This window comes from Ovis canadensis, chromosome 7 (assembly GCF_042477335.2).
Source record: "Ovis canadensis isolate MfBH-ARS-UI-01 breed Bighorn chromosome 7, ARS-UI_OviCan_v2, whole genome shotgun sequence".
Classification (NCBI taxonomy): Eukaryota; Metazoa; Chordata; class Mammalia; order Artiodactyla; family Bovidae; genus Ovis; species Ovis canadensis.
Genome location: NC_091251.1, coordinates 56,312,853 through 56,326,680, shown reverse-complemented (window position 1 = coordinate 56,326,680; position 13,828 = coordinate 56,312,853). Strand labels below are relative to the sequence as shown.

At 55.0% G+C, this 13,828-nt stretch overlaps 2 protein-coding genes and 1 long non-coding RNA gene across 5 annotated transcripts in view; 1 reads left to right on the top strand and 2 right to left on the bottom strand.

Annotated features, from left to right (window-relative positions):
- Positions 1 to 270: 270 nt before the first annotated feature.
- On the bottom strand, positions 271 to 5,404 carry LOC138443597 (uncharacterized). Its single transcript, XR_011258217.1, has 2 exons — positions 5,267 to 5,404; positions 271 to 1,948 (listed from the first exon to the last, which is right to left on the bottom strand). It is a non-coding gene; the product is annotated as an uncharacterized lncRNA (long non-coding RNA).
- SNX22 (sorting nexin 22) lies at positions 4,258 to 10,443 on the top strand. 3 transcript variants are annotated; one of them, XM_069596240.1, is made up of 6 exons: positions 4,258 to 4,720; positions 5,102 to 5,185; positions 5,593 to 5,697; positions 6,389 to 6,483; positions 7,059 to 7,126; positions 7,874 to 9,599. In XM_069596240.1, the coding sequence occupies exons 1-6, from the start codon at positions 4,646 to 4,648 to the stop codon at positions 7,993 to 7,995; spliced, it is 549 nt and encodes a 182-aa protein (XP_069452341.1). In that variant the 5' UTR covers positions 4,258 to 4,645; the 3' UTR covers positions 7,996 to 9,599. The 3 variants fall into 3 exon arrangements, with proteins under 3 accessions (XP_069452341.1, XP_069452343.1, XP_069452344.1); XM_069596242.1 differs by having other exon boundaries at positions 4,591 to 4,720; positions 7,297 to 8,668; XM_069596243.1 differs by lacking the exon at positions 7,874 to 9,599 and adding an exon at positions 10,314 to 10,443 and having other exon boundaries at positions 4,597 to 4,720.
- The window catches only part of PPIB (peptidylprolyl isomerase B), an 8,336-nt gene continuing 3,150 nt past the window's right edge, over positions 8,643 to 13,828 (bottom strand). The window contains exons 2-5 of the mRNA XM_069596239.1: positions 13,601 to 13,714; positions 12,833 to 12,926; positions 9,721 to 9,905; positions 8,643 to 8,975 (exon numbers count right to left, since the gene is read on the bottom strand). Coding sequence (XP_069452340.1) covers positions 8,853 to 8,975; positions 9,721 to 9,905; positions 12,833 to 12,926; positions 13,601 to 13,714 — 516 coding nt within the window. The 3' untranslated portion in view covers positions 8,643 to 8,852. The remainder of the gene's footprint in view (positions 8,976 to 9,720; positions 9,906 to 12,832; positions 12,927 to 13,600; positions 13,715 to 13,828) is intronic.

Sequence of the window (13,828 nt, the reverse complement as noted above, 5' to 3'; positions counted from 1 at the left end):
CTGCTGGCTGCAGCCTACCAGTCCCCTGAGAAACATCACCAGCCTAACCTGGGGCCAAACTTTGCTCTCAAGGCTCGGGCAGGATGTGCTTGTCAGAGGTGCCTTCCTAACACAGGCCTGTCCACAGCCCACTTCTCCCTCGCACCTGTTTCCTCATCTATAACATGAATTTAGACTAGCTAATCATTTAAAATGTTTTAGCAGCAGAACTATTTTTAGGTATCTACACCAAAGTCCAATATTTACAACATAAATTTCTAAATTATATTATTTCAGATGTATAAGATGTATTTATTAAGCAGTTAAGTGCTCTGAAACTTAGAATGAATAGGACAGTTGCTTATTTACACCAACCTCTGCTTCCAATTCTTTATCTTAATTTTTTTTGTTTTCTGGTTGTACAATATTAGAATATCAGGAAAAGCCTGATTACAGAGTTAGTAGTTGGAGTAACTAATAGGATTTTTGGTGTGTGTGTTTTTAAGCTAACCTTGCAACCTCAGGATACTGAAAGGAATAGAAGAGTTTGTTTTTGTTTCAAAAATGAATCATTAACAATATATGAGATGAACTATGTGTAATCTCCAAAACCCCCCAGTTTTGGCCTACAAAAACAGCGAATTCATCTAATTCAGTCAAATAAGAATAGCCTACATTTGCTTACTAACACTATGCCAGCATGGTATCATTCAGTCTACACACAACTCCCCTGGTGCAGATAAGGACCCAGAAACAAGGGTGTTGTCCAAGGTTGCCCAGGTGACCGGAGCTCCCACGCCCGCCCCCCACCCAGCAGCAGTCCTGGCCCAGCCTCGCCCCAGGGTTGCTGGGACCCCAGGTCAGTCTGCCTCCGCCCGCCCGCGGGGAGGGGAAGAATCCAGCCTCTGTGCCCAGCGGCGCCCGCCGGCCCAGGAGCTGTTTGTTTTCTTAACGGGGTTAACCAAACCTCCGGAGCAGCAGAAGTCGAGCCCGAGTCCGTGAAAGGAGCTTTGTGTGCGGGCGGCGGAGGACGCGGGAGGGCCGGGCCGGGCGGGTGGTGGAGGGGCGGGGGACGGGAGCCGGCATCCAGCCCACCTGCATGCCCGGGACCAGGCGGCCCCAGGACCGGGTCGGGTCGGCAGAACACCTCCGCCCCCAGCCTTTGCCCTCTGCTCGGTCCTTGATCTTCATCTCCAGGCTCTACGTCTGGCCAGCGGGGTGAAAGTGGCCCCCCTCCCTGGCGGGGCTGGTGTGAGCTGTAACAGGCAGGCGTTTCCAACATGGCCCCCAACAGGGAGCATCAGATTCACCAGTGACCTTGTGGAAAACTCAAGGGATCAGACTGCCTGCCAGGCCTACACATTGAGAAAACCCCAGTCAGGGCCCTATAACTTGAGTCTGGAACTTAGCTCAGTGTTCATATAGGGAGCTGGCCAGCGCTTAAAGAATACAGGAAACAAACTTTTCCTTTGACAGTAGTAACTGCTCTGGAGTGTACATCATGTCAGGTGTTCCTCTTTACAGGAAAACAGTCTCTGGACGTTGTTTTATCTCCCCAAAGACATAAGTATCTCCAGATCCAGGATCTTGTTTTTCTTCTTTTGAATCTTTATACTCATGTATGAATGAAATGCATGGAGTAAGGAGCTGCGGCTTCCCAGGTGGCACCAGTGGTAAAGAACCCGCCTGTCACTGCAGGAGACACAAGAGATGCTGGTTTGATCCCTGGGTGGGGAAGATCCTTGGAGGACGGCATGGCAACCCACTCCAGTATTTTCGCCTAGAGAATCCCATGGACAGAGAGCCTGGCGGGCTACAGTCCATAGGGTCACACAGAGTCAGACTCAACTAAAGCGACTTAGCATGCAAAAGGAGCTGCAGACTTCCTACAAGATATTTCACATCAGGTGCATCAAATCTCCTATAACTGGGAATGAAAATCCATTGATTTGAGACTTCTCAGGGACACCTGAAAATTGAACAAATGAATAAGGTTGATGACCGTCTGCAGAGAGAGGGTAAGAGACAGAGAGAGCTAGGTGTCTGCCTCCGCAGGTGGGAAGAGGATTCCTGGTGTCCCTCCGCAGGCCCTCCTAGAACCCTTCAGCAACGCTGCTCCCTTCCTGCCTCTTTCCCAGGCCTTCCCTCCTGTTCCCAGGCTTTACCCAACAACCTACTCCCCACCACAACCGCTCCCCCACCCCACCCCACCATTCATTCATATAGTCTTTCAGGCAACAAATATCTCTTCTGGGTGTCCACTACCGGCTTGGGCCATAGTGGTAAAATGGCAAGAGACCATGTCCCTGAGCCGACGGTACTGAGTCTGGATGCCGAGTTGGGGACACCAGGGAGAAACACAATTTACAAAAAAAAAGTAGGGCTTTGCTGGCAGCTCAGCTGATGTAGAATCCACCAGCAAAGCAGGAAACCCCAGTTTGATTCCTGGGTCGGGAAGATCTGAAGAAAGGACAGGCTGTCCACTCCAGTATTCTTGGGCTTTCCTGGTGGATCAGATGGTAAAGAATCTGCCTGCAATGTGGGAGACCTGGGTTTAATCCCTCGGTTGCGAAGATCCCCTGGAGGAGGGCATGGCAACACACTCCAGTATTCTTGATGAGAATCCCCATGGACAGAGGAGCCTGGTGGGTTCTCTACAGTCCATGGGGTTGCAAAGAGCTGGACATGGCTATACGGGGTCACAAAGAGTCAGACACGGCTGAGCGACTGAACTGACTGAACTGAAGGAAGGAAGGCATCTTTGAAGAGGTGAGTTTTAGGCTAACGACTGGAAGCTCTAGGCGAAGCCCGCCAGGTGAAGAGTCAGGAAAGGGTGTTACACGGAGATGAAACAGTGAGTATAAATGACCTGAGGCAGAAGGAGCTTGTTAGGTTTGACAACTGGAAGAAGGTCATTGAGGCTGGAGCCCAATGCCAGAGGGGAGGAGAGAAAATGAGATACGGAGGCTGGACCAGGTCATTTAAAGCTCTGGAGAGCAGGGTTGGGGGAAAAGGGAGGTTTTGCTTTAAGCACAATGCAAAGCCTTTGGACAGTGTTAGGCAGAAACCTTGATAGTCGGTGCTGCTAGGTAGAGTGGACTTTGCATGAAGGAGAGCAGCGAGAAAGAAAGGCGAGGTCCATTAGAAGATGTAGATGTGGCAGTAATCTGGGTGGTAGGAATAGAGGGCAGACCTTCCTTGGGATGGGTGACCAAGAAGTTTAGAGGTCTGAGCATCCCTGGAGAGGACTAGAAGTGCAGGGTCCCTGACTGGAAGGGCCCTGGAGAGCAAGGGAGGAAATGAAATCCCAGCACTTCTCCTCATGTTGGGTCATTTCCCTTCCAAGAAGTTTCAGCTTCCTGATTCTGGCACCCTTGTGAGACGGAATTTGGGAGGAAATGGTGTAGGACATGGTATTGATGAGATCTGCTTGTCCCCATATAGGGTCCCCCTCTCAGCCTCTCTGGGGGCAGAGCTGGGAATGGGAGTAGGGGGTTTCTGCTCCAGCACTGCAGCACCTCTGCACTAAGGCGGGAGGAAGTGACTCCATGGTCCCCCCACCCCAACTGCAAAGACAGGTACTCTGCCTGCTGCACCTTCCCACCATGAAGCCTTCTGCTAAGTATGAGTTCTCGGAGGCAGGGGACTCTCCCTTCCTCCACTGCCCCCAAGACTCTGGGGAGAAGTCAGTGGAATGAAGGCTTGTGCTGAATGGGACAGCTCCCTTATGGGGGCGGGGAGGAATGCTGAGAGCTGGGAGCAGAAGCCCGTACTAGCACCGGTGAGAGAGTTCTGGATTAAATCCTGCCGCAGACCCAAAAAGATTCTGCCAGGAGAATGGGCAAGAGCAGTGTAGTGCCACCTTCCACAGCCCTCTTCCCCGTCCATTGTCCTGTACACCAACACCACCCACCTATATCTCCAGGATGAGCTCACAAACTGCCATTTTCTCGAAATCTACTCTGCTGAAGGCTTAGCAGGGATCGTCACTCAACATTCCTACACTCTCCTGAGGGAGGCATATTATCCCAGTTTTGCAAATGGGCACAGAGATACACAGTTGGGGAAACCCATGCTGTCTGACTTCTAAAGCAGAGCCTTTGTCCCTGCACTGCCTCTCCCCAATCTGATGCAGGTAGGGCTGAAAGATGATTGAAAGGGAGGAATGGATTTGGAAACCTAGTGAATGGTGGGGCCTGTGAATGCTGGGGGAGAGGGGAAATCAAAGCCAGCGTGCGTCGAGGTGGAAGGAAGGAGATGGAAGTGCAACCTGGTCCCGGGGAAGAGTGTGAGGAATGCAAGGGACGTCCGTGGTTGGTCTGGGCCCAGCCTCCCTAGGTGCTTACAATCCTTAGTAGGCGTTCAAGCAAGAGCAGGTGAAACTGAGCTAGCCCGCAATCCTGGCAATCACTGGGCACTCGATGAATGCGGACACTTTGACAAACAGATGCCTCTCTGCTGAAAGGTCCCCACGCACTGCCGCCCCACTAGGCTCAAAGGGCCGCGCCCGCTTCCCGCCGCCGGGGGTCCAGCCTAATCGGCCCCTTGCAGGACCCGGTGGCGCGCGGGAACGCCCGGGGCGGGGCCTGCAGGCTCGAGGAGGCGGGGCCGGCCCGCAGGGGTCCAGGGTCCGCTTTCCGAGAGTTTGGCTGCGAGCGGCGTGCTGATGCTGGAAGTTCACATCCCGTCGGTGGGGCCCGAGGCCGAGGGCACCCGGCAGAGCCCCGAGAAAGGCCACGTGGTGAGCAGGGGCAGTGGATGGGAAGGGGCGCGGGGACCCACCGAATTTCCCCGCGCCGAATGCAATGGGGACCCCGCACTCCGGGCTCCGGCGCCCGAGCGCGGCGGCCCAGGAGGTCGGGGGACACCCTGTCGAGGGTTTCTGGGCCGCTGGGGTTTGCTAGCCCTGCCGACGGCGGTCCCGGCTCTTGAGGGACTGACTGCATCGGGCAGAGTCCCCAAGTGTGTGGGAGCGTGGGAGGGTCCGGAGAGCAGCGGCGCTCCCAGGCCGCTTTGTGCTTCTGCGGGCGGAGGGTGGGCTGGGGGCGTCGCCGGGAGCGGGTCCGGCTGCGCCCTCGCGCCGGGTCTTATGCTCACCCGGCTGCCCGCCGGCGTCCGCCAGGTGTTCCGAGTGGAGGTACTGTGCCGCGGGCGCAGACACGTCGTGCAGAGGCGCTACAGCGAGTTCCACGCGCTCCACAAGCGGGTAAGGCTGCGCCCACCACCGACCACACACCCCGGCCCGGCTCCTGCCCGGCCCCCCGGAGGTCTCTGCCACCCCCATTACCTCCCCAGGCCCAGGAGAGCTCAGGTCTTGGACACAGACGTCCCCGCGGGCTGCGGAAAGGGTGCAAAGTTGGGCAGGTCCCAGCCTGTGCTCTTCGTGCCCCTGGGCGGCCGGTCTGGCGTCCTGGCTCTTGGGGGCGGGGCAGTTGGGGGCGCCTCTCGCACTTGTCCCAACCGCCACTCACCACGCGGGTGTGTCTCAGGATAGAGCCTGAAGTTTGGGGGAGGTGGCGGCGGGGAGGACTGGGGAGGGCTCTTGGCTGGGATGAAGCGAGCTTGAGGGCTCCACCTGGATGCTGTGATCGCACCGTGGTAACCTCCTGGCAGATCAAGAAACTGTACAAAGTGCCGGACTTCCCCTCGAAACGCCTGCCCAACTGGAGGACCAGAGGGCTGGAGCAGCGGCGGCAGGGCTTGGAGGCCTATATCCAGGTTTGTGTGGGTCTCACTCTATTGCCCCTCAGTCCACAGGACCAAAGTGGGGACCCAAGCAGAGAGGTGTGGGGACATGGGGTGAGAGGGACCCATATTTATCGGCGATACTTAAAGCCTCAATTTTCTAAACAGTAAGGGGCTCCTCCTGATGGCTCAGTGGTAAGGAATCGACCTGCAACGCAGGAGATACAGGTTCGAACTCTGGGTTGGGAAGGTTCCCTCGAGAAAGGAATGGCAACTCACCCCAGTATTCTTGCCTGGAGAATGCCATGAGCAGAGGAGCCTAGCAGGCTACAGTCTATAGTGTCACAAAGTCGGACGTGACCAAAGTGACTTGGCACTCGCGCACAATGGGTCTAAACGTCCCTCTCTGAACTGGTAGGTGATCCCAGTAAGATGCAGGCTTGTTCTCTTTCCCTCCAGAGTGAGATTGTGCGCTGCCCTCATGATAAGGGTGGAGGCCCTTCCCCTCTCTCCTGCACAGTTATGCCCGATTAGGCCAGGCAGGCTTCATGGGCCAATCTGTCACCTGGGGCTAGTGCTCAGCAGGGCCCTAGTTTGGTTTAATGCTTTGCTCTGGGTGTCTTGAACTTCTTTACCGGAAGGGCCCCAGGTTTTCATTTTGTACCAGGCTCTGCATATTACACGGCTCAATCTGATTACAGGTTTCCTCTGTTCTCTTCTCCAGGGCATCCTATATTTGAACCAGGATGTGCCCAAGGAACTACTGGAATTCCTGAGTCTTCGGCACTGGCCCACAGACCCCAAGACTGGCAACTGGGGGTGAGCATCCATCCCTACAGGGGCTTGACATGGGAGGGGCCCCAGGGCTGGGGGGTGGGGGCTCTCTGCAGCCAGCAGGTGAGGAGGCCAAGCCCCTTTCCTTCTCATATCTACTAGGCCATAGCCTGGTCCTTCCTGTTTGAGATATGACCTCCTTGGTCATTTTCTTGACCCAGTGGAGGGGCTGTTCTCTGGAGCACCTTCGTTACCCTAGCTGCCTCCGGAACTGAGTCTGTTACAAATAGAAGCAGCAGTCCCCTGGGAGGTGAAAGTCTGGGCTTCCGCATCTCCACCCTTGCCTCAGGCTCCCCCAGGCAAGTTCACAGCCACTCTCTTCAGCTCCCTGGGGGAGTGCCTGCCTGGCAACAACGGGCAAGGCCGTCTCCATCTGCCCTGGGCTCCTGCTGCCCCCTCGTGGCCATGTGCTAAGGCCTCCCGCTTCCGGCCTGTCCCTCCTGATACCACTGCCCACTTTTCCCCGGTGGGTCCTTGGTGACATCAGGTCCTAGTCTCCATCCAACCCAAGACTTTTCTCTGCCTCCCCCTCCACTGTTCATGACCCCTTTTCTTCTTAGCTCGCAGCTGTATCACCGGCCTGTCGTCAGCTTCCCCACGGATCCTTACATTTGCATCCCATCCCCAGGTGAGATGGTTCCTCCTGACTTATAATCCTCATTTAGGGCCCAGGTAGCAGGGTGGGAGTGAGGGTGAACTTGGTGTCTCCCAGCTTTCAGGATCCCGGGCAGCATCTCCCTATTGCCCTCCTTTGGGGCCACACCTCCCTGCTGCCCCTGTAGTCTTTGTATTCTCCAGGGACCTGCTGCTACTGCTAAGTCGCTTCAGTCGTGTCCGACTCTGTGTGACCCCATAGACAGCGGCCCACCAGGCTCCCCGGTCCCTGGGATTCTCCAGGCAAGAATACTGGAGTGGGTTGCCATTTCCTTCTCCAATGTATGAAAGTGAAAAGTGAAAGTGAAGTTGCTCAGTCGTGTCTGACTAGTAGCGACCCCATGGACTGCAGCCTTCCAGGCTCCTCTGTCCATGGGATTTTCCAGGCAAGAGTACTGGAGTGGGGTGCCATCGCCTTCTTGGGAGAAGGCACGGTGAAATGAGCTTGGCTCCCCTGCTCTCCATTCCTCACCAGCCTGGCTTTACCATAGATGTGAACAGAGTGAACTGGAAATGCCAAGGCCTCATTTGGGGTGGCCAACTGCTACCTGCTGCCTTGGCATGGGCTCCTCCTGTTCCCGGGAGTGGGGGGAGGGGTGGTGGTGATGCGGGGAGGTGCCGTCCAGTTCCCCCCGCAGCAACTCAGGGAGCTGCAGGCCACCCCACACCTTCTCTTGCCTGGCGGCCCCTACCCCTTCCTCCTGTTTTCCTTCTGTCCTAGAGCCTCTGCCCAATGTGGTGGTGCACGGCGTGCTCCAGGGCCTCTATGGCTTCAATGCCAGCATAGCCGAAGCCCAGCCGGAGGCCGCCTGTCACCCTGCTCCAATGCCACCGACGCCCTGACCAGCGCAGCTTTTAGGCCACCTGCCAGAACAATCATGTGCCTCAGTCCTCAAGCTGGGTCACCCTTGGCCTGGACCCAGGACTCACCAATCTCCACCCCTCTGGGCTCAGAACTCAGCTGCACTGGTATCTGAGGTAGCGGAATACTAGAACTTAGGGGCTAGAGCAGGGACAAGAGAGAGTAGGGAATCAAGGGAGAATTCCTTTATAACTTTCATAGCCCACCAATCTGCCTGCACTGCAGGACACTCAGGTTCGGGAAGATCCCCTAGAAAAGGGAATGGCAACCCACTCTAGTATTGCCTAGAGGACCCCATGGACAGAGGAGCCGAGTGGCCTACAGTCCATGGGGTTGCAAAGAGTCAGACACTGAGCGATCAGCACTTTCATGAAAAGGTGCAGGTGCATGCCCTCCCCTCCCCCTACACTAGGAGGAGGGGAGGGAGTGCAAAGGTTGAGGCTCAGCAGCTGGCGAAGTTTAAAAGCAAGTGGCAGAAGCTCCGCCTTGAGGTTTTGTGCACAACACCTGGGGAAGGGTGCAGGCGCCCGAGGAGGGGACTGGCACCACTGCCACAGGGGCCCCAGTCCAGCCGGCGCCAGACTTGGAAGGAGTTGCTGAAGGGCCCAGAACCCAGCGCATACACAGATTACTAAAAAAACACCATTTTTTTAATTGGTCAGTGTTGGTAGGAGTTTGTTACAAAACTGGGCCCGTGGAATGGGAGGGGAGGGGCCCGCCCCGTAAGATGCCAGCCCTGGGGCCGGCGCAGCACGGAGCCCTGCGGCGGGCTATCTTCACCCCTGGGAGGGCGACGGCCACACAGACAGTTGCTCAGAGGGAAGAGGCCCCTGGGGCCCTACTCTTTGGCAATGGCAAAGGGCTTCTCCACCTCGATCCTGCCACAGTCTGCGATCGTCACGTCCTTCAGAGGCTTGTCCCGACCATCTGTCTTGGTGCTCTCTACCTTCCGTACTACATCCTGGGGAGGAAGGCAGAGTATCAGGCCTGCCCCGCCAGAGGCACACGCACCAGTGTGCAGCTGTGAGGGCTGAGACCCACACGCGAGCAACAGCGCACAAACCATGAGGCACCAAGATCCCAGGGGCATCGTGACCGGCGCCCACCCGGGCCAGAGAGAATCCAGCTTTGACAACAGGGGGATGCAGAAGTTTTGATCCTCTGAAGTACCACCAGGCTGGGCTAGGGGTATGTTGGGGAGGGAGTGGGGCATGGGGAGTGGGTACCAAGTGGCTTCTCCAGGACAGCGTGTCCAGCTGGCCCTGTACAGCTAATGGTGGAGCCAGGACATGACTGTCTGAGTGACAGGCTGAAGGAGCTTTATCTGTGAAGCCTCAAAGGGGCCTCCTGGTCAGTCTCTGCCTGGGGCCTGGAGGAATTTAGAATTTGTGGGCAAGACTTCCCTGGTAGTCCAGTGGTTAAGAATGCACTTGCCCAGGGCAGAGGGCGCAGGTTCAATCCCTCACTGAGAAACTAAGATCCTGCATGCCACAGCTGAAACAAGAAAAAGAACTTGGGGGCACAGAGGTAGGCTGCTGATTCACAATTCACCCCAGATTTGCGCAAATAAAAAAACTGGTCTGAATCTATATGTTCCCTTCTGGGAAAGGGATAAAATACATGGATGCCCTGCCCTGGTCTTTGTCAGATCTCGGTGGGGTGGGAGTGGGGGTTGCCCAGGGATAGCCTCACAACCCCAAACTCACCATGCCCTCTAGAACTTTGCCAAACACTACATGCTTGCCGTCTAGCCAAGCAGTCTTGACTGTCGTGATGAAGAACTGGGAGCCGTTGGTGTCTTTGCCTGCGTTGGCCATGCTCACCCAGCCGGGCCCATAGTGTTTAAGCTTGAAGTTCTCATCGGGGAAGCGTTCACCGTAGATGCTCTTACCTGAGAAGAAAGAGTAGGTCAGGGAGCTAGGATGGGGGTGGTGGGCAGCAAAGCAGATCTCTGGGGTGAGGATTCTGGAGGCCCCACCTGTCCCCCTTGCCAGGCCAGGCTCCAGTGGAGGACGAGCACACGCGCACCCGCTTCCCACCCTCTGGCCCTGGAGCCAAACCACGGTGACAGGCAAAGTGGGCCAGGCGGCCAGGCTGAGTGCATAGTACACATGCCGTGAGAAGACAGCTGGATGGCTTTCAAGTAAGGCACATATTAGCAACGGCCTTGGATGTGGCCTCAGGGGCCTGCCGCGGAGACTTTAGTGGAGAAGAGGTGCTGGGCAGGATGCAGGGGGCAGGGGAGGGGAAGAACCCTCCAGAAAAGGACTGCTACAGCTGACCAGCTTTTCTTCCTAAGAGCACAGAAGATGCTGAGGAAGTGCCAAGCAGGAAGAGAGACGAGTGGGGAGGGGCTGCCATGTGCTTTCTGGAAAGTCAAGAGCCTCATGGACAACTGAATCCCAAAATAGAAGGTGTCTCTGAGTGCAGGTACTATGTGTGTGGAGGGTCTGGGGCCTGGGAGCGAGACAGGAGCCAAGAGCACATCTCTACCCACCCCAACCTTCCAGAGAGCCCAACTTCAACTCCCAAAGCTAGGTCCCGGGGAAAACGCTGCACCCTCCTCTGTCCCTGTGAGAGTGTGCACTAGAGGCCCCAAGAAACCCAGCAGCAAAGGAGAGATTTTCACTTTGTTTTACCCAGCACCTTTCAAACTTATTTGCATACGAAACCTTTTTCTCCTCCTTCATGACAACCAGACAGAGAGCCTCTTGAGGATAGTTCTGGAGGGGAGTAGTGGGACCAAAAATAAGCCATTTTTATGTGTATTGTGAAATGTAAAAAGAAAATTGTCAACTCCTTAAGAAAAAAAGATTCCCATGTGAGAATCCTTTGTAAAACTCAGCCAACTGCAAGATTTTGACTACTGCTGCTATCCAGAAAACCCCCAAACCTATTCACTTAGCTCCCATCACTTTCCCAAGATACAAGGAGTCCCAAACTTCAATGGATAGCGAGGGCTGTAAACTCAACACACTTGGTCCTCTCTCTCCAGGCGTCGGTGGTTCTCTTGACGTGCCCCCTCTGCACGCTGTCGGTGCCGCCCTCTCCCCTGCCCTCTCTTCCCGTGCCCGCTCCCTGCACTGCAATCACAGCTGAGGCTCAGAGTGGGAACGGGGTGCCAGAGGACTGGTGCAAGCATCTGACACATTAAACAAAACCCATCCCTCATCCTCAAAGATAATGAAGGCAAGATGCACAAGATACCCTCGCTGGGAAGCAGCAGTGCTGGAGTTCAAACCAAGGTGGGCTGGTTCTCGAATCTCTGCTCTTACCCTGTAGGAATCCTCCCTGGGTTCACGCTCACACTGCTCGATGCACGGGCGGTTGTACCAACCCCCTGCCAGTCTGCTGCTCCTGCGCCCATGTCCTGAATCCACCACATTATCCCTCAAAACTCCCCTGCTAGCAGACCTTGCTCCCATTCAAGTCTTCAGCAGATCTTCACTCTATGGAGGACAAAGCCCTGGGGCCTGGGCCTGGCCCCGGCCTGCCACTCTGGGTTCCTGGTGGGAGCTCCACTTCCACCCTCCGGACCCACCTTCGACCAAGCCCCTGCCGCAGAGCTGAACACATGCCTTAACCCTGCCTCTTCCTTGCCCATTCAAATTCTCCCCAGTCAGGACCCAGCTCAAATCCTCATGTTTGCAAGCCTATTTCTTGATCACCTTGGCCCAAAGTGGGCTTCCTTGGTGGCTCAGACAGTAAACAATCTGCCTGCAATGTGGGAGACAATTCCTGAGTCAGGAAGATTCCCTGGAGAAGGGAATGGTTACCTACTCCAGTACTCCTGCCTGAACAATTCCATGGACAGAGGAGCCTGGCGGGCTACAGTCCATGGGGTTGCAAAGAGTCAGACACGACTGAGCGGCTATCACTTTCACTTGGCCCTAAGTGAGTCCTCCACTTGTCAGCGCTTTGAGGATGGCTGGCTTTCCTTACCGCTCGCAGGGCGCTGCACACTCAAAATCTCACCTCACCACCCCCAGCACCCCCAGCTCCTGACACCCAACTCTACAGACGAGGAAACTGAGGTTCAGAGGCCTTGCCTGCCTGCGGTCACAAAGTGCGAAGGTGGCCGACACTCAACAGCGTGTCACCCATGAATGCAGTGCTTTGTATCACGGCTGCTTGTCCTTCTCGTCCAGCCAACCATGACATCTTGTGTCACTTTCCTAGTGATTTCTCCTAGTTCTTCCCACCGAAATGGTAAACAACTTGAGGGCAGAGCATGAGCCCTAAAAGCTGTGTCACAGCCTGTTTGTGCCTTTTCAGGGACTGGAAGTGAAAGTGAGCTGCGGTCCCACTGACTTTGTTTTTGTTTTGTGTCCTCAGCACCCACCACAGAGCCTGGCCCCGTCAACACTGGTCGGCTGGGTGAGCTGCAGCTGCGGTCCGAGAGAACGACAGGCTGTACACCCAAGTGTGGTGACACCTGCGGCTTAGTCCAGGGTGTCCGTCTGTCCTACTGTGCAAAGAGTGCAGGGGTCAGACCGGCAGCTCTTGTCAAGTGCTCTCTGGTGAGAGACTGCCAAGGAAAGCAATTTCTCTCAGTCCTGTTGGGGCCTCCAAGGTCAGCACACGAGTTTTGCATACCTGACCTACAATCACCTACAGGCATGTTTTGCTTTGCTTCCCTCCCCTCAGCAGATACAGTGGGGAATGTCAGAGGCTAAATCAGCATGTTGGCCAGCTGCGCAAAATGCTCCTACGTCTGCCTGAAACCCATTCTTCCCTCTCCTCTGTACTGGGTTCCCTGGCCCTCCCGCCCTGGGGGCTGCCCTGAGACACCCCTATGCCCAGAGGACTTGAGGTTACCTCCAGTGCCATCTCCCCGGGTGAAATCTCCACCCTGGATCATGAAGTCCTTGATCACACGATGGAATTTGCTGTCTTTGTAGCCAAATCCTTTCTAGAAAAAGGGATAGGAAGGTGAGAACATGGCATGAGGCACAAGGCAGACACTAGACAGGCCCTGTAGAAGAGAAAGCCCTGCCGCAGATCCATCCTTCAACATGCTACTGGGTGACTAGTGACCAAAGTCCAGGCCAGGAAAGGCGAAGATCCCACATTCCTTGGCCTTTATACAATTCCCCTTCACATAATGCCTCTAGCTTTCCCTTTTCATTTCCTAATCTACTCATAGGAAGAAACTGACAAATTTCAAAGAAACTGACAGAAAAAAAGAAAAATTACCTGCTGATGCAACAGAAAGCTGGAATGCAAACTTTCTTAAATGAGGAATTCAGTTCCTTAAAATCTGGAAAGCTCTGGGCCTCTCACTCTGGTCCAGAGGCCACAAGCTAGTTTCCCTAGATGTTTCCTTCAGTTACTCAAAGATGAATAATCAAGATCTCAAAGATGAAAAATTTTCTCCAAAAAAAGAAAAATTCTAATTCTGGATTTAGTTTTTAAAACTCTCGCAAAGATGCGGTACTCCTGGATTCCCAGGGCCAGAGGGTGCAGCTGGCGCTCTGCAAGGCCCACTGCTATGGATGGGCCACGTTCTGCAGGTCAGTTTGCTGTCACCCTACTTGCCAAACTTCACCGCCTTTGAGTATGGCTACCCTGCCTCCAGCCACTTACCTCTCCTGTAGCCAAGGCCACAAAATTATCCACTGTTTTTGGAACAGTCTTTCCAAAGAGACCGATGACCACCCGGCCTATATCTTCATCTCCAATTCGCAGGTCAAAGTACACCTGAGGAAAAAGGCCATTTAAAACTTAGCATCTTAAAAGGGATCTTCCTAGGGAATGAAGGGCCAAGAAACTACCTGGAAGATGGTAGAGAAAACAGAACCATATTTTAATAGC